This window comes from Labrus mixtus, chromosome 1 (genome assembly GCF_963584025.1).
Source record: "Labrus mixtus chromosome 1, fLabMix1.1, whole genome shotgun sequence".
Classification (NCBI taxonomy): domain Eukaryota; kingdom Metazoa; phylum Chordata; class Actinopteri; order Labriformes; family Labridae; genus Labrus; species Labrus mixtus.
The window spans coordinates 24,330,715-24,350,023 of record NC_083612.1 but is presented as its reverse complement, the minus strand read 5'-3'; the positions used below and the strand labels follow the sequence as shown (position 1 = coordinate 24,350,023).

The 19,309-nt window shown below is 40.6% G+C and overlaps 1 protein-coding gene and 1 long non-coding RNA gene across 3 annotated transcripts; one reads left to right on the top strand and one right to left on the bottom strand.

The window, feature by feature from the left end:
• Positions 1–301: 301 nt before the first annotated feature.
• Positions 302–6,728, bottom strand: irx6a (iroquois homeobox 6a). 2 transcript variants are annotated; one of them, XM_061039211.1, is made up of 7 exons: positions 6,590–6,728; positions 5,194–5,419; positions 4,341–4,450; positions 3,822–4,117; positions 2,917–3,594; positions 2,544–2,655; positions 302–2,110 (listed from the first exon to the last, which is right to left on the bottom strand). In XM_061039211.1, the coding sequence occupies exons 1-6, from the start codon at positions 6,601–6,603 to the stop codon at positions 2,549–2,551; spliced, it is 1,431 nt and encodes a 476-aa protein (XP_060895194.1). In that variant the 5' UTR covers positions 6,604–6,728; the 3' UTR covers positions 302–2,110; positions 2,544–2,548. The 2 variants fall into 2 exon arrangements, with proteins under 2 accessions (XP_060895194.1, XP_060895184.1); XM_061039201.1 differs by having other exon boundaries at positions 303–2,110; positions 5,194–5,469.
• Positions 5,316–18,303, top strand: LOC132974899 (uncharacterized). The gene is made up of 2 exons (XR_009673151.1): positions 5,316–5,721; positions 17,638–18,303. It is a non-coding gene; the product is annotated as an uncharacterized LOC132974899 (long non-coding RNA).
• Positions 18,304–19,309: the final 1,006 nt, after the last annotated feature.

Sequence of the window (19,309 nt, the reverse complement as noted above, 5' to 3'; positions counted from 1 at the left end):
CTGTATAAGTAAAATCTTTGAATTTAGATTCATTTTAGGGGGAGTGAATCTTTTATCCTTAATATATTAAGCTAAACTTAATTTTTATTCATAATTAAAGACTACTTTTATTAGGACTTGCTTCACTTCCTAAATGACCACATTGACTCTCCTATAGGTCCTCTCTGATTAAAGAAATATGTCATCAACAGCCTAGGATGCTACCAGCTATATGTGTCCTTTTTTAGTTTTCATGAAAATGAAATGCATCAAATGAGAGGTGAAGATTCTCAAAATAGTTTTATTTTACACTTTATAAGCCAGATTAAAACATGTTTTGTGTTTCGTTCCTGCCATCAGTGTCACGCAAATCTTTTATTAGGTCTCAGATAATAACAGAGGAGATAAAATTGAACCAGTAAAAAAAAAAAAAAAAAATCTAAATAGGCCTAAGTTATTATTTCTGACCTTCCTCATCCTCGTCGTGTATTTGACCGGATTTAGCAGCTCCGTGCATCACGGACAAGCTCTGCCTTTGGCCAAGGACGCGCAGAGTGGACCAGGCGCCTCTCGACTGAGCCTGAATTGCGCAAAAGACTTTTATTACAAGCGTAATCCCAATAACACGACCTCAAATGACTTAAGAGAGGTTGTTGACTGTTTGCAGGTATTGAATAATAACATTTAAATCTTAAAGCCTGCAGTGCTGATGTTGAAGTAAATCCTCTGGCGTTAGTAATAATAAGTGACTCTAGTATAAAACACAAAAGAAGAAGAAGGAGCAAATAACTCAATACAATATTACAAAACAATAACAATTATAGTACGTACATGTAAAAGCATGTCTCTCTTTTGTTTTAGCAATTTAAAATCTTTCTAAAGAAACAAGATGTGATGGATTTATGAAGCTTGATATGTCCGGCGGGTTGTGTAGCAGAATTGTGCGTCAAAATCATTATTCCGACCGCAATTAGTTCAAGCTGCCTCCTTAAGTTGTTTTCAACTAAACTATTTGATTTGAGAAGTTAGAAATGTGAGGATCAAAAGTTTTCAGACTGTCAGGAGGCATCTCTACAGTGATCATCTTATTACAGATGTCTGCAGAAGATTCACCAAAGTTAGCCTTTAATGAGATGGACTAAGGGCAAAACAAGCGAATCAAAGAGACTTTGATGGACCATGTGAATTTCCCTGCCGGGTTTGATCCTACAAATGACCTTTTAATGAACACAATGTTAAGTTAGTGCAGCGGCTCGCTACACAGGGGACAAAGCAGCATTCATCCTGTGTTTCTGCCTCGTTGCTCGGTCTGAACAGTAACAAAGTGTTTGATGCCACTTGTGATTAGACGCTGACAATGGAGAGATGATGTCCCCTTTCTTCCACAACTTGTGGATTTCACTCACGTCCTCCTGTGAGTTATGACCCTCCGTCAGCGCCGCGTCGAGTCAAGATGAGAAACTTTGATCAAATGCACATCTGCAAAGCTTTTAATTGGCTCTAAAAATAACCACGAAACAGAGAAAAAGGAGAGCTCTTGGAAAAAAGTGTATTCTTAGAAAAAATGTCATGAATAGCAAAAAAAAACAACACACACACACACACACACACACACGGAAGAAGCTTACACTGAAACACAATGACAAAAAAAAACTGTTCAGGTCCACGCGCAACACAGGAGGATCCACTCCTTATATGGTCAACGACAATTTCTCTTTTACATCAGGCAAAATGACACAGAGCCACAGTAAAAAGCAACATGTAACGAACCACGTAAAGAAGATCAAACACATTAAATAACCAACGAACAGACAACATAACCAAATAATAATAAATACACACAAAATAAATAGGGTTGCTGAACACTACAGGATTGCCTTACACAAATTTGGCCGTTTTATTTTTTGAAATCTTGGCCAACCTCATCCCTTTGCATCTAGAATTTTTGCATAAAGTCTTTAACACTGTAGGAAACAAAGTTGTGCAAAATCGACAGCCACGTTCACAGTTTCACAGCTCTCACTGCTGCAGCAGCGCCAGGTAGCTCCCATTTAGAGTCCACTGCATGGCCAGTGTGTCCTTAAGTGCATAAAACATGTCCCTTTTTTATGGTGGTGCAGACTGCAGCAATCTAGGAGCAAAAAGAAGAATGAAGAATTAAAAAAAAAAGGCCCCAAATAGGAAGGATTAAGCTGTCATTTAAATGTATTTAATAAAAAAAATAAAATTAAGGTTTATAGCTCGTGTGTTAACTGCAATAGAAATATCAATACTTGTATTTTGATGGCTGTTATTGCGTATAAGTACTCACTTGTACATTTAGTGTTGTACAAATTTGCAATCGCAATAGTTAGGTCAATAAAATACAATTTAGCCACACATATTTAACAAAATAATACTGAATAAAGGTTGATACGATCGTCCTTGTTCACATGTAAGTGTTGGTGTATGGTGTTATTTTGTGTCTCGTGTATGTGTTTGTGTGTTGGGATATGTGTGTGTGTGTGTGTGTGTGTGTGTGTGGTGACTTCACTGATTTCTTTCAGTTCAGTGCAGACCCTCACCTGCTTCACCTCTTCATCACTGGTCTGAACGCAGTGACCTTGTCATCCTGCACGGTCCCGCAGGCTTCACTGAGGTCAGATGGCTGTGTCTCTACTTTGCCACCAGAGAATCCTGAACACACCACACACACAAAAAAAAAAAACACAGGTCAGAAAGTTGCTTTAGATGTAAGATGGGAGACTTTAAAATAGCCTATTTTGTGTCTGAAAACACTTTGATTTTTTATTTTTTTTTGCAATACAGTGCTGCTAGGCAATGATATATCCTGTCACTACATCAGTCTGTCACCAACAGAAAACCTCTAAGCTGGGAGATTTAAGATCAGTAAAATCCTTTAAATATGTAAAACGTTGCATGTATAGGAGGACATACCTTCAATAGTAGAGTAGTGGCATGTTTCTGGGAGTGCGGCATAGGATGAGCAGTGGAGTTGGAGGTCTTTGTGACTATAGCTGCCTGTGCCGTAGACCTTTGAGTGCAAGGACGAGCCCTCGGGAAAGGGGCTCTCAGTGTTGGTCACATTGCTAGATTCATGGAGGCCCCTGATGCCACCACACTGTCCAGCAGGAGCTCCACTAAGCCTGGAGCTCTGAAGCTGGCAGTCCCCGCTTGAGTTTCCTGCCCTCAGCTGCTCAGAGTTCTGCTGCTGAGGGCTCAGTATGACCCCAGAAGCCGCCGTGCGAGCCAGAGACCAAATCCTCGGCTTATCGGATGCCTCGAAGTGGGACAAGGACACTGTTCCTGTGAGGCCAGCCGAGGAGGCTGCCTTGGACACTACCGGGTCCAGGAAGTCAGATGGGAGAGGAGGGAGGGCGCTTATGCTTTTGATGGCGCAGGGAAACGTGTGGAAACTGTTGGTTAAACTCAGGTGCAAATCTGAGCTGCAGTCTCTCTTTTGAGGGTTTGCAGACACAGCCATGGCCCTGTGGAGTTCCTGCTCTTCTGCTGCCGCCTTCTCACAGTCACTGTCCAGCTTATCACAGTCATCCTCGTCCATATCGTCCAGATCACTCAGGTGCAGATCCTTCTCCTCCTTGCAATCGCTAGAATCTGCATGGAAGAAAGTGTTTTTAGGAAACGCTGATTAAAATGTTGCCCAGTTTAAATCTATATACAAAAATGAAGTTTAAAAAAAACTTTTTTTTTTTCACAGGACCTACTTCTTTTATTTTAACTTGTACCTTTTAGGAACAGTTTCTATCTAAATTTGGTGTTCATTACCATTTTCTAACTCTGACACAAATAAAGTGCCATCATAAAGCTCTCAAATGATTTACCTTTGGTGACACAGTCTTGTTCGCTCTTGTTGAGGTCATCCTTCCTGTCATCGCCGGCCTTATTCTTTGGGGACCAGGTCATCTTGTTCTCCTTCTTTAGCCTCCTCCTGGCGTTGGCGAACCAAGTGGACACCTGGGTGAGGGTCATTTTGGTGATGATGGCTAGCATGATCTTCTCGCCCTTGGTGGGGTAGGGGTTCTTGCGGTGCTCATACAGCCATGTTTTCAGGGTGCTGGTGGTTTCACGGGTCGCGTTCTTTCTCCTGGCTGTGCTGTTAAAATCTACTGTCCCGTATCTGGAAATTGAGAAACACAGTGGGAGTTAGTGAAGTTAATTTACGATTCACTCAGACACCTGCGTTGTTTGAAATATTAAACAGATCAGTGAAGGTATCAGCATGGAGTCACACTCTGACCTTTTATCTATTTCCCCCTGTGAACGGTTGCTTTTAATGTACAGAGATGGAAAACGTCTATGTCATTGCTCATATAACACAAAGTGTAGAGAAATGAACTCACCTGTCATACTGATACTGTCCCAGTGAATGGTCATACGGGTAATACGCAGCTGTTTGAGTGATGCCAGAGTGTAAAGTGCCTGTGCTGTCCTTGATGTCGTACTGTGGATTCTGTAAAAGACAATAAGGTGCTTTTAAGTATGCAACATTCATATTCTGACATCCTTTCAAAGTTTATATTGACAATATTCTTATATATAACAGACTTAACTTTGTGCTGTTCAAAATAATGAATAACTCTTAACATGAGTAATGCAAGCAAATAAATCATTCCCATTCAACACATCAGTTTGCTTGACTAGAAAAGGTTAAACACTCTTATAGGATAATCATTTTAAGAAATACTTTTTTTTTTTAGGTTTCCTGCATTTTTTAAAACGTTTTTTTTTCTAAACAAGTGTAATGTTGACATGGAGATTTCTTTTTTTGCTCACTTCAGGTATTGGAATAAGATAGATATAAGAAATAAAGTTTTAGTAACACTGCCAAATGTTAGTTTGACAAGTAATTTAGTCCTTCATCCACTCAAAAATCGTACTCTTCCACAGTGGTAAATTCTGACAGTGGAGTTATATTTAACATTCCAATATTATTTTTCATTTTCAAAGAGGAAGGTATATTTTTATATAATAAATTGAATTCAGTGTCACAAGCTAAACTAACTTCTGCACCACTTCCCTTCATCCTATATGACAGGTTTTTGACTTTGTGCAGACTGGATGCTGGATTAAGCGACATGCCCGGGCAGATCATGATGGAAGTGACCGATAAAATTGATTAACAAAACCTGCTTGATCTAATCGATCATGTTGAGGACCCCCCCTCCCCACTTTTAACGCATCAAATGAACCCACCAGAGTGGAGTAGATCGCGGATGGGTCGGTGCTGTAGGGGAAGTAGTTGGCGTAGTTCTGGCTGGCTGCTGCCGCTGCTGCGTATGGAGAGCTGTACATGCCCAGCGCTGCGTTCAGCTCCGTCCGGCTGCTCGCCAGGAGTCGGTTCTCGTAGGACGGACAGCAGAAGGAGGCGGCGGCAGCGGCAGCGGCGGTCTGGGAGCCGCCTGTCCCGTCAGAGACCGACCTGGAAATCGAATCGCAGCAAGTCGTACTGGGGTTTGCCGACACGAAAAACTGCATGAAGAGAACCGTGGATAGAAATGGTCATTGGCTGTGTCTGCTCTTATCTGGATGATGACTATGCTAACTCTGAAGTGACGGCACTGCATATAGAAGTCGAAGTTTAGTTGATCAATCGAATGCTTAGTCTGAATGTTAAACCCGAAGAAAGAACGTGTGAGCATGTTTCGTTTGTTTTTGTTCACATCGGTTCACTTTCATCAATCACGTGTTTTTATCCTCGCGAGTGACCTGCCTTTATTAAAGGTAAGTCACTACAGAAGATTGTGATAACGAGAAAAAGTAGCTCACACTGTGAACAAGTGTGATAGCCAGCTTGACATCCTTTTATTCTCATTTTTTTTTAAATCAAAATGAGAATGAAATACTGCATGTCAATATATTTGTTATCAATATGGTGTATTTTAGTGGAAGATGGAAAGAGATGTGCGTAATCTGTGTGTAGTGATCTGCTCCAGTTCATCATCGGCTGTAAAATTTGTATTTCAACTTGGGATGGGAAAAATCTGAAGTTTTCAATGTTAGCTGAATTTCCCCTGTCATCTAAATACACACGCTTTTGGTATCATATCAAATCAGCCAAACTTTGAAAAATAATGAAGTTGGGTGACAACTTTTCCATGAGTAACTTTTGTCCCATGATCGACTTGAACTTCCCTGAACTTGACATTAGGCACAAAATGAACTTGTTAAAATGTAAATAAACAACTTTAATCAAGTCTACAAAATCTTCCATGGTGATGAAATGTGTCTGACGTTCTGTTTGTCTCAGTTATTTGATGAGAAAGTAAGAGCCGCACGCAGCACAGTGCAATTACACCTCGTATAGTGAGCAATAGGTGACATTCATCTCTATTGTCATCAGAAAAACACGTGAGTTCATTCATAATTCAGTGTAATTGGACACGGGTGCGTGTATATCGATATTTGGATCAACAACAAACGCAGCACCCGAAAATAGCTGTCAATACCGCCAAAGCATTCACTCATTCAGGATGTTTCTATAGAAAAGTGCTATGACTTTACCGGAATTGAAGAAAATGTACAAGATGAAAAAAGCAATTTGAATGTGTGTGTACACTAAAGTTAAGAGAAATAAAAAAGAGCGTCTTACCTGTGAAGTTGCATTGTAGGGGTATCCAAATTGCGAGAAAGACATAGCTGCTTCTTTTGTTACCATCAGCAATATTCTTCACCCTTGATCGATTGCAACCAATTCTACTTCAAATCCACCGTCTTCCACACATTTCCACGCACGGCCTTTCGCTCAATAATAGATGACTTCACTCATAGGAGGGAGACTTTAGGCTGGCACCAGCTGCAGATTGTTTTATATGAATGAATAATCCCCCCCGAGGACCCGATAAGAAATGAAATTAAGCGTCATTAAGTGCAAAAAAAGTGTTGTTGTGTTAGCTGAAGGAGGCTTAAAGGATAACGTAAGACTTGCAAGATATGGACTCTGCTTGTGCTATTATTTGTGGCTCTATAGTTCTTTAGCATTCATCCATGCAAGGGTATCAGCGTGACGTCACTGTAATCCCGGAACGGCAGGGTACCAAGGATGGAATAATGTCTTTGCCAATCACGTCCAACGCAGGCTTTTCTTGAGGTGCACTGTACACAGTGTTGTACAGCGTTTGTAATAGAATTCTTCACCGATTTGCTGCGATAAAGGCTCGGGAAATTGTTTTTATTGTTCATCATTATTGAATTGTAGCATGGCAACGCTTGGAAACACTTTGTGAGGTTAAATGAATAAGGGAAAAAGAAAGATTGAAGAAATATTTCAAAGAGTTATAGCTGACATACATTCATTGGAGAGGTTATCTTTTTTTTCTTTACCAGGCATGTATTCATTTACGATATTTATTTACTTTACAAAAATATAAAGTGTTTTTTATTTATTTTATAATATAATTATGTATTTTTAAATGTTTTTTTGTATTTGCAATCTGTCACAATTAAATCTGTTAAATCTGACGGAATCAACACTTTTTTTTACTTTTTTTCCCTCCCCTTTTTTAATCCCGACCTCTGTTCGCCTCTGGCTCTGTGGCCAGAGGTCCATCCCGGAGTTAATGACGATGATGTTTCTATCTTTCTCTATTAGAGAGAAGGGTAGTCCCAGCAGCAGCGGTTAGAGGGCTTTTTGGCAGGTCAATAGACCAGTGATTGATGCGCGCCTGGAGACCTACGTGACCATTACGCGTAATGCGTAATTGTATCAATTAACAAATGGATACATGCCCTTGTTTAACCAACGAGTAACAGAGTGAAAATATGCCTTAGAGGTGAAATCCGAAGAGCTGTTGTGGATAAAAAAAAAGACAGTGGAAGCCCTGCTCTCCAGTCTAATTAAATATCAGTGGAAGGGGGCGACGAGAATTGCATTTTAATTGAATGATGCTCACTTGAAAGATGGGTAAGAAATGATGCTGCCTCACAGTGAATGAAACGAGAAATAATTTTAAGCCTTATTAGATCAGCAGCTAAGGCATCAGCAGCTCGCGCGCACTCACATAAACATAAACAAGCTACCCCCCCCCCCCCCCCCCCCTCCTGTGATGCTGAGCTGGGAAAGGGAGGGAGGGGTGTATAATTTTCCCCTATACAAACAATATTTTTATTTACGGTGACAGCGATGAGGAGTCCCACCGAGTCACATGATCTGCCTGTTTCTGACTCTATGGCTGTGTAAAGTTTCCCTTGTCACGACAGATACCTCGTGCCAAATTTCCCGGTGCCCTGCCCTTCATCTCTGATGTATGGCTCTTCTTACCTCAGAGACTTGTCTGCGATTATGGGCTTTCTCTCCGAGGGGCGCTAAAGAGCCGCGCGCAGGAGATGATGATCTCTCGTCGAAAGATTGTCCACAGAGATGCAGTGGACAGAGCCTCTGGTCATGGTCCAGACTCCGGAAAGATCCTGGGAAATAAACACACGCAGGCAATAGAAACTCTCTCACACACACAGTCTTTGGTTCTGCTGATTTCTGCTGACAGGCAACTATGAGCTACACACCTTCAACATAAAGCTTTATTCCCCAAGTTACCAAACTATATCATCATTTAAAGCGGTGAAGTTATACTTGGAAAAAAACAAATCTTTAACTTCTAATTGACCAATTTACATGTTGTTTTAATTTCCTCTTCTTCTTTATTTTACATCTCACTTTGGCTTAGCCAGGCTGAATCTGCACCCATCATTTTTAAGTAAAAAAAAACCTGACAAAATATAAATAATCATTCTATCTTCAAATGAAAGAGGAATGTTCTTTATCGTTGATAAAGAAATATATGATTGTGACATCAGAAAAAAAAAAAAAAAAAACATGGAATAGAGTAAGTGAAGACAAAGGGTTACAAAATAAAGGGACTGTAATATTTGTTGGTCACTTGTGTTTGCGCTCAAATGTCTGAATGAGCAAAACAATGTGTCTCCAAAACAATTTCTTCTCAAGGGACAGTAAAAACAGCCCTGTTTTCGGATTTGTGAACATGTAATTTGAGATTATCCAGAGGGTTTTTAAGTTGTTTATGGAGAAGTAGGAGAATTTTGTCAGCCCCTTACCAACACTTAATCCTCTAGTTTATCTGAAAATTCAAGATCCCCAAATTAAGTCATACATAGTTTTAACCTAGTCAAGTCCCGTGTTTAAAAGGGAATAACAAAGAAGTAAACAATAAGCACGGTTAACATTCTAAACATTTCATTAACTGTTGATGACAGGTACCAGAAGAGTTTATCTGAAGGCTGCTAACTTGCCTAAAAGTTTATTTCATAGGAGAATGTGCACATAGAGAAGGTTGAAACAAGCTAAATGTAATTGCATGCCGGTGGTCGATGCATTTCTACAAGGGCATGCATGATGGCCAAGTGCATATGGACAGACTCATGCATAATGCATGTCCAGCAGTCAGCATAGATCTCCCAGAATCTGGCCCAAATGAGCACTAATTGTACTGGCAGGCTGACCACAGTGCCCTTCCCTCTAAAATGTGTGACAACCCCACAGTGAGACACTTTTTTTCCTTACAGTGTTTTGTCTGGATTACTTAGTGATCACATTGTAACAAGGTTTTGTTTTTTTAGAAGCTAAATAGCTGACAATGGCAATTAGTGAGTCCTCTATCTCAGATGTTTTTTTTCTTTGTGAGTAGAATTGCTTTAGCAAAGTCTGCCTCCTTTGACATTTAAAAGGATTATTTGGTATGAATCATATAGAAACAATATTGTATCAGAAAGAACAACTTTTTAAGCAGCAGGATGATGTAGTAGTAATCCTTAAAGTGCTGGGCCCTGTCGGAATCCAAGTGCTTGATCACATGCACAATTTGGCTTTAAATCGGATAGAGTGTATATCAAGTCTGGGCTGTGTTCAAAAAAAAAAAAAGGGAGAACAGAAGGTTTCTTTTCTTGTCTCCTTGTTGATTTTGAAAGTGAGCAAAAAGTTAAGATAATGTCTACAATATTTGATGCATACGCAGGGATCATAGGCGGGACCATTGAACCTGCTCTTTTATTGGTCTTTTTGGTGGACTATCAAAGGATCTTACTCTAAAAAAATCAAAATGAAGTAGCGTGGCCTACTCAAGCCTTCTGGCAAGGAGTCTCAGTCTTTTGAATTGGAACAGTGACCGCCCACTCTCTTTTGGCAGGTTGATTTGTGAGGTCATGCAATTTCTCAAAATAAAAAAGATAAGATGCACACCGTAGGGATCGAGTAGGGAGTTTGTTTAAGTTTGACAGCCTTTTATTTCTTATGTGGAAAGTCTGCTGCTTAACTCATGAAAAACAATGTTTTTGTCTAGATACTACTACTGTGTGAACTGGCATTTTTCATTTTCTTTTGCCGTCTTGTAGTTCTATGATTTTCTAGATTGTTTGGTTTAGACGCTCCTCTATTCAGTATGTCTGTTTATGTGAAAAATACAATAAAAATGGTGATAAAAAGTTGAGATAGTTGAAAGAAAGCGTGCACCTAAATACAGAATCACTTCAGACAAACAGATCAAAACACAGCGTGAAAGAGCGTCCAAATAGTCTTCAACTGAGGAAGCTGCTTGTTATTAACTCAGACTGCTAAGGCCTGAATGAAGCTGAACTTGAGAATACTTATTGCACTGAACAAGACTTAAATCAGACAGCAGCAAACTCTAAAAGCTGGAAATAGTAGACAAACCAGTTGACTTATAACTGCTCATGTACTATAACATTTAACCACTAGCAGACAAAAGCATTCCCCCCTACAGTACATTCAGTCACGTTATTTGAAAATAAGCAAGTCGAAACCTCCAGTATATCTTGTTCTAACGGATCCCTGTGGTTACTAATGAGGCGCAGTTATGCACGCATCCTCCATTAGAAGCATCACTGGGTGGAAAAAGAAAAAAAAACCTGGAAAGGTTAAGTCAACACTCAATAGCTCACAGCCCTATTCTCCTACTTAATACATTTCCTATGCTGACTTAATGAACCACACAAAGCCTTTCTGGTTTTTCATCAGATGGGGGGTGGCAGCAATGGAAGGGTTGGGGTGGGGGGGGGGGGCGTTGTATGAAATGGTAATAAGGGCAGACAGACGAAGAGACAGAGGGAGAAAGCCCGAGCTGAGCAGGGGATGAAGCTGCACCTACCCGGAGGTGTGTGATCTCATTAAAGCCAAATTGGTATATGCCAATAAATCCAAGGCACTTGTGATCTGGAATTATTACACATGCACACATGCACTGCATACACACAGATTTTCCCCCCATGATGAGCATTAATAACACAGCAAAATTATCCAAAATGGAAAGAACAGTAATAAATATTGTAATGAGAAATAATGGCGGATATGGTCACGGCTGTGGTCGGTTTACACCGAAAACAAATATCTCCAGGCCTGTAGAATAATGACAGCACACGGAGGGAGTCATTAAAGCGTCTTTAAACACAGAGAAAGGAAAATGGTGAGTATGACATCATGACGTCTGTCTTAATTAATCAAGCTGCTGCAGAGAAGAACTGGATGATAACGGTGTGATTAATTACAAGTTTGAATGCTGTACGTGTCGTGCCATGCCGCTGCAGTGTGCTTTGATTAAAGATAGACAATGTGTATTTATTTTTAAAAAAGAACATAATCACACACATATCCATTGGCTTTTGTTTTCCACAATTGAAACACAAATCTCCACTTTTATGGACAGGCATAATTGGTGTTTCCTTTATAACCTCGCCACTTTGATTGCTTGTAGTCTGATGTTTAACTCAAACAAACCCTAGGCATTTTGTGTTGGGAGGCACATATCCCAGAGGCCCCTGGGGCTCCTGGGAGAGAGAGAGAGAGAGAGAGAGAAAGGGGGAAACAGACAGCGGGGAGAACGAGAGGCATGTGTGTGTTGTTTGTGTGTGCTAGCTGGCTGGCAGAGTCCCCTTGAGGCTCTACTGTAAAGCTATCATCAGTGGTGGTGTCAGGGATTTGTAGCTTGTCACTGAGCGAGTGAGCGAGTGCTGGCAGTGACTCTGGGAAATAACTGCGTATCGAGAGAAAGCCTGGCTCGCACAGCCTGTGTGAGTGAAGGTGTGTGCGAGAGATAGAGAGATGCAGAACAAGTGGGAGGAATGTGCGTCTATTTTCTCCCCGGGGTGTCTGGAGATGTATGTATGTGTGTGTTCGTGTGTGTGTGTTTTTTTGGACGGGTAGGTTGTGGGTCGATCGATGTGTGCGTCTTTCATCTCGGGGCCTTAGGCTCTTTGTCTATGTGTGTTCTTGCCGGCGAGTGGTGTGTGTACATGTCTATTCTGGGTGTGTCAGAGCGGCTGCGGTGGCTTTGCAGAGATCTGTGTCTCCTTGTGAATTAATGTTCAAATTTGGACCTGAATGTGATCAAATATGTATTTTCACTCCTCGGTAATAAGGAGTCTGTACCGGCTGCCCCCCTGTTTGTGTATGTGTGGTCTTTGCCGAGACGGATGCCGACTTCAAACCCAAGTTTCCCTCAAGGCTGAGGGCCAGCAGCAGCAGCAGCTAAAACGCTGCTGTCGGGTAAATACATGTATCTGCAAAACAACAAGTTCCTCTGCGATGACGAATGGAGGGCCCGTTTGCTCATTGACAACCATGTATTTCTGAAATCGCATGTTGGCGGTAGACCAGGTTTCAAGGGCCCGAGGGTCATGAAATTCACTCAGCTCATAAATGATCATGTCAGTGTTCAAACGGAGGAGGGGAAAAAAAAAAAAAGAAAGAAAAGGAAAATTGCAGTTACATGGTTTCCATCTGACTGCAGCTGCTAAATCCACGGCAGCATTGTAGTCCTTCTCCAGGGCTCGCGGAGGCAGAAAGACAGTTCCTATTACTGTCAGTCCAATTACCGGCCACAGCACAGCCACCGCTGTCAACACCAGACAGGTCATGATATGTATCGGCATCTTTGCTCTCATGTAAAGCCAGATTTTCAAGGCAGAGGAACTTGTATCTTATCCTGCAGAGCTTTGAGCTACAAGCCACTCCTTTTCAACATTTTATATAATCTACGTGCATAAATTCAACATTACAGGAGGGTCAAGACTCCAGTACAGTAGGAAGTGATCAGAGAGCTTGCTACATATAAGATGTGAAGGACAAGCACAGCAGTGTATGTAAAAGGATGATTGGTCTACTTTAAGGATACATACCGGAAAAAAAGTACACATTCTTGTAAAGAATTGACAACCCGTAACTGAATTCTGCAAAATTCACCCAGCGGTTTTATGTGTCCTTGTGACAATCAACCACACATATACACAGCTTCGCTCAGAAGTGGCAAACGTGATGATAAGTGGTCTAAATATTGAAACACTCTCCGTTACAGAAGACATTGCTCTGCGTCAAGCGTGTCTGCTGAGCTGCCTCTAGTGTTGCACTGCAGGGAGGCAGAGAAGGCCCAGTCCCATCTGGTCCTGGTTCAGTCTGGTTTACTGCAAAGTGGTGCCAATACAAATAGCTGTGCTTGATGTTTGTTTGCATAAATTGTTTTGAAAGGCTTCACCAAGAGTTTTTTGGGTGGATTACGATGGGGAAGTTGGGGAGCCAGCCGTGGTGGAATAATCCTTGCTGAGCTGACAGTTAGATTTACTCTTCTTTAAGAATAGAAAAAAAAGAAGAAGATTGTTTTGGATTTTTCTGCTCCGTTCCTGGCAGCCAGTTTGGACTGTGAACTTTTTCAGTAGGTCGTGCATGTGAGAGTGTGCATAGAACATGGACGTTTGATGATGGAGAAATCGCAGCTGCTCCCTCTCTTCCCTCTTAGCATAGCAGTGTCAATTTCAATAACATCAATGTAGCGCTCAACACATGTTAAAAGTTCAACTGTAAGTTCAGGAGGCCCAAAGAAATGAAAGCAAAATGTCTCTCTTCCTAAAGCCCTCACATATCCACTTTGATTTTGTGATTGTAGGTCAAGGTAAAGGAAGGGAAAAGCAAAGTTGGACTTGTATTACAATGATGAAAGAGAAAAATGTAAAAGTATATTCCATTACAGTGGGCTCATTTTTTGTTTGATTGTACACTCTGGTAAAATAGACACAGCAACCAATTGGTAGTCATCATCACTTAGCTCGTTTTTTGCTGCAGGTCTGAGAAAATTGGCCTGATTGATTTCATGTTCAGGTAAGTGTACTAGCTCAGCTCTAACTAGTACCAGACAGATTGTTTTTGTAGGCTGTATGGATACCCAGGCAGGCCTCTGACTCTCAGCCAGAGCCCCTGATAGGATGGAAATCACAATTCTACCAATGACAGTTCAATCGCTCCGGCCCTCTGTTCCTCATTTGCTGCTCAACCAGTGGAGGTCCCTGCATGGCTCACTCCCAAATAGATCCAGATGCGGCTAAAAAAAAATGTTTTTTCTGCAACATTGGTCTTTGTCTTCAGCTCCTTCACAGGCACATTGTGTCAGACTGCAGAGCTAATACTGGTATCTTCATGTCTGTGGACAAAATCCTGACATTACTCTTTATCCTGAAACATTAGTGGGTTTGGTTTCAACACACACAAGCCAAACAGTGTTACAGTATGAGAAGAGCTTATTCCCCCTTTTCAAGACTTTAATTTCAAATTTTAAAAAACTGAGAACAAAAGCAGCAACAATTATCATTTTTTGCCAAAATTCTCCAGTGATATGAGAATATTGCATCTGAAAAAAAATCCCTGGCATGTTCTAATCTTACAGTGGAATCAATAAAAAGCTGTATTCTTCACAGGAAAGACAGAATCACACTAATACAATCCAGAATAAAGCAACATGTTATACTTTTTCCTTCACTAAATTTCAGCCACATCATTTCACATGCCTATTTCATTTCCCTCTTTTTTTTTAATCCAAGCTCCATCGGTAGGTCTGAACAAAGGTTTTTCATAACTTTCACCTTGGAAAACTGTGGAGGATCTACTCATGGAGAAAAAAAAGAATGGGGCTCCCACAATCCATCTAACTTAAAAGCAGATGTTACATGGTTGCCAACATCAAACGGTCCTGTTAACTGTAAAGAAGGTGAAATCATATACCTCTGATTAGCCTTTTCACTGGTTAATGTAGACAAGTTTAGTACATGGTTGCTGAGTGAACCTCGGCCTCATGGTCGATACAACATCAGATTACAGGGGGGGAAAACACATTTTTGTTTCAACTTGGCCTTGTTCAGGCTAATTTCTGATTTGCAGATTGTCAAGCTTACTTTGGAGAAAGCAAGATCCCTGGATCGGATCTCCACTAGGCCCCCTGCACTGGGGAAACAGGGACTCCTATAAATAAGGGGGCAGTATCCTTGAATTATTGTAACTTGCCTTGTTTTGGGATCTTTTTTTCTCTGCTCTGTTCAAGATGTTTCCCATTTTGAGGTTGAGATGTCTTGAATGTGGACACGTCTTTGATACATTTCAAGGATATTTATTCTGAGAACGATAAGGGGGTAAAATAAGAAGATAAAAAACATTACTTAAAGGGGGAGGATGAGGTGGGGTGGAGACAGAATTCCTTTTAAATATATGGTGAATGAGGGTCCTTTAACAAGTGTTGTGTTTACTTTGCTTGTGGGAAAACAAATTGACACAGGCGGCGTCTGAGAGGGCTGTAGAACAGCTCTTTGGTATGGAGCAAGGCTTAAATTCCAGGCAGCAAGCACAGCAGTGTCACCCCAAGGTGTTGAGAGTAAATATACGGTGTTACCTTTAGGCTAAATAGGGGGAAAAATACACAAAGATTGAAGTGCACATCAGTGCCAAAGTAGAGCAAGTGTTTCACCCACTAGCAGCAAAAACTACCACGCATAATACCACTCATCATTTCTATTTGTTTTTAGTGCTTTTTGTTATTAAATGTTACATATGTCACTAAAGCAAATACTTGTGCCCTAGCAGAGAGTTAAACTTATCCTCAAAGCTCCCATTTTCAAAAATAATGAACACAATACATGTAGTGAAATCTTTTAGATTTTTGTGTGCAATAATTGGCATCGGACATAATATTTCAATCATTTTACAAAGATGTTTTTGATTACACCAAATAAAAATGTTTTTTTTTAATGGAATCACATTGAGGAGAAAATACTGTGGAAATGTAGGCCTTGCCTTTCATCACACCTTGACGGAGAATATTACTTTAAGACAGTTTAAAATCCATCTGCATATCGAAAACCATACAAATGTAGTGTAGTGGCATTATACTTTAGGATGTAAACACGTTACAATGTCTCTCTGTCGTGTACGTCTGGTGACAGTGTATTGTACATGTGTGTGTTTTCACTGCAGACTGTGTTGATGTGGGTGTAGTAGGTGCTTGACCTTTGCCAGTGGGAGAGCAAAGCAGTGAAAGAGAGATATCACTGTGCGGTTCTCTAATCTGTTCACTTAGCTGCGGCTTTGGGGCTCACTTCTCTCTGATTCATCTCAAGTTTCCTCATCACAAACTCCTGGAAGTCTCCTCACAGACTACAATCTGGTTTCAGTAACACAGTTACACTGTCTTCTCTATCGCTTTTTGATCCCTGTTTTTTTTTAACTGATCCGCCTTCTGGCACCTTAGCTCCACCTGACCTATCATGTGTAAGTTTGATTTTGGTAAGCACTGTGACATCCACTTAAACTCTAGATGAAGTTCATATCTGTGAGATGAGCCTGACTGCATTTTGACATCAAGCTCTCTTTCTTTCTTTCTCTCTCTCCATCAGTTCTTAAGCCTGTCTTGACCTTTACCTTCATACTCTAAAGCAGTCCAGGTGAAGTGTAGATCTAGAGATGGCTACATTTCCTTACTCCCATATACACTGGTTTTGTAGACTAATGTTCATTAATTCATGTGTCTGCGTAAGCATTATATTTATCTTAAGAAGAATAACTTATCTGACATACTGTTCACTGATTTGAGGTAGATTACTATACACTGTATTGTGTGTGCTCATTATCTTTATAAGAAGAGTGTTTTTCCAGTTCAAAAAATAAATCAAATAAAAAGGAAATTGTACGTTATCTCTTATTTCATTGATTTACCTTTGTATTGCTTGAAGCAATTCATTTCCCTTTCTATTGTTGTCTATATGATTAGAATTTGTTTTTAATTAACATACTGTATATGGAACATTTTAGAACAATACATGTTCTTCCAACAGCACACATTTTATTAAAATAGTTCTTCCTACATGGTATTACATATTGTATTTATACTGTGCACATATTGTATTTATACAAATGACACTGTAAACCAGTCACAGCAGGGAACATTTACAGCTTGTAAAATGATATTAAGTATATTTTCAGTTCACATTATATCATTGCAAGTTATATTTTAGTTTGAGTTTTAATTGAACAACTATTAGCTTCTCCTTACTGCATTTTCAGATCTGATCTTTTATTTGTGTTTCAAATTCTTGGTAAAAATTTCAGCAAAACTGTAGCCCAAATACAGAACAATTCAACATACTGTACGCAAGTTGTGTCTACACATTTGGCAGTGAGACGGCAGGGTCATCAGGGACAGATGAAGGAGCACTGAGGCTGAAGTCTTGTAGCCCCCAGTCCTCCCCCAGGGTGTGGGGGTCCTTGCCAGGGGCTTATCGCTTCAAACACATTGTCATTTCCTATGGTCTCTTTCCCATTCATCCTCCTCCTTGTCCTTTTCCTCTCTCCTCTCTCCCTAGCACGTCCTCAAGCTGTTGGCACACTGGTTCTGAGGGTTTCCTACAGGAAGGAGAGGTCCATGTTCCGACCACTGGCTGATAGAGGGAGCCCGATAAACCCCAAAACAAGTGCTAAACTGCCAGCTGACATGAAGCAGATGTCCTCCTGACCCCCTTTTCTTTGGGAAGTGAAAGTCACTATGAGACAAATACCAGGGGGCTTGAATGTAGCAACACCCTTCTACTACAGAGATGGTGTGATGTGATCCTCCAGACTTCATGAGCTGCAGAAACTGTTATGATAACATTCAAGCCTTGGTGTGACACGGCAAGCCTTCTGAACACATTATCAAAACCCATGTTTCTTGTGACTTCTGTGACAAATGTTTTGTTTTTCTCATTCAGGTTACTTTTTAATGCATCTCAAAATGTTCTCTTCTACAAGACAGACCTGGACAAGCAATGCAAAATTGCAAACACATTAAGAGCAACAACAACAACAAAATATGGGGGGCGCTGGTGGCGCAATGGTTATTGCAGGTGCCCCATGTATGGAGGCTGTAGTCCTCTAAGCGGGCGGCCCTGGTTCGAAACCAACCTGTGGCTCATTCTCCACTCTCTCTCCTTGATTTCAGACTATTCACTGTCCTATCTCTACAATAAAGGCATAAAAAGGCCAAAAGAAAATCTTTAAAACAACAAAATATGGGAAAATCAACAACAAAACAACAATTAAAAAAAGGTATTCAAAACACAGTGGCATTTCAAGCAACCACATGTATCTGTTACCTCAATCTGTGTGATTCCTTTACTAAGTGATGTCAGTGTGTCTCTTTTCTGAGATTATTATGCCCAAGGTATACTATAGAAAAAGTCAGTTTTCTCCAGATCTGTCAAAATTCTGGTTTCAGTGGAGAGAAATCAATTCAGCTGGTAGAGCCGAAGGTTACAGAGAAGTTACAAAGTTAAGCTTGAAGTTTTTTCAGTGTTGCTCAGGAAAATAAAAATAAACAAAATCTGCTGTCTGCAAATTTTTTATGAAGTCCTACCCACTAATTCATAAGGAATACTACGGTGATTAAGTGATTTCAGGTAAGTAATGAAGGGAAGAGGTGAGGGATATGTATCAAGAGTCTGTTAAGTGAATGACGATGTTTACAATTTGTCAACTTAATCAATCACAGACAGAAATTTAGCTTCTACATGTTTTTTTCTTTATTTTTTATTAGCATTTTATACTAGCCACTACTAATGCTGTCTGAAATGCTAAACTATCAGTAGTGGTCTGCTCAGACGATCCAGCAGCTCTGATGACAATAAAAAACTTCATTTTCTTTTTTTACTTTTGAGCACTGCAGCTCTGAAGTTTAAAGTCACATGAAGTTTTTAGTATTGTAGAGAGACCATAAGAAGGTATGTCATCCTGTATGTGCATCTCACACATGCACATACAGGTCAGCCTCTTGGGGAGAACGGTGGGGTTGAGTGTGCACAGAGACCTTACAGCCTTGTGACCTCATTACTATTCAGAACCAGTGGTGAGAAGATGCGTGCTGACGCGTTCCCAGTACAGCTCAGCCCCAGCACTATGAGATGATGTGCACAGAGTTAAAATACCCCACCACCACCGCCCGCAGTACGGATATATACACACACTCACTTCCTCCTGGGAGATAGGCGGCCTCTGCTTTCT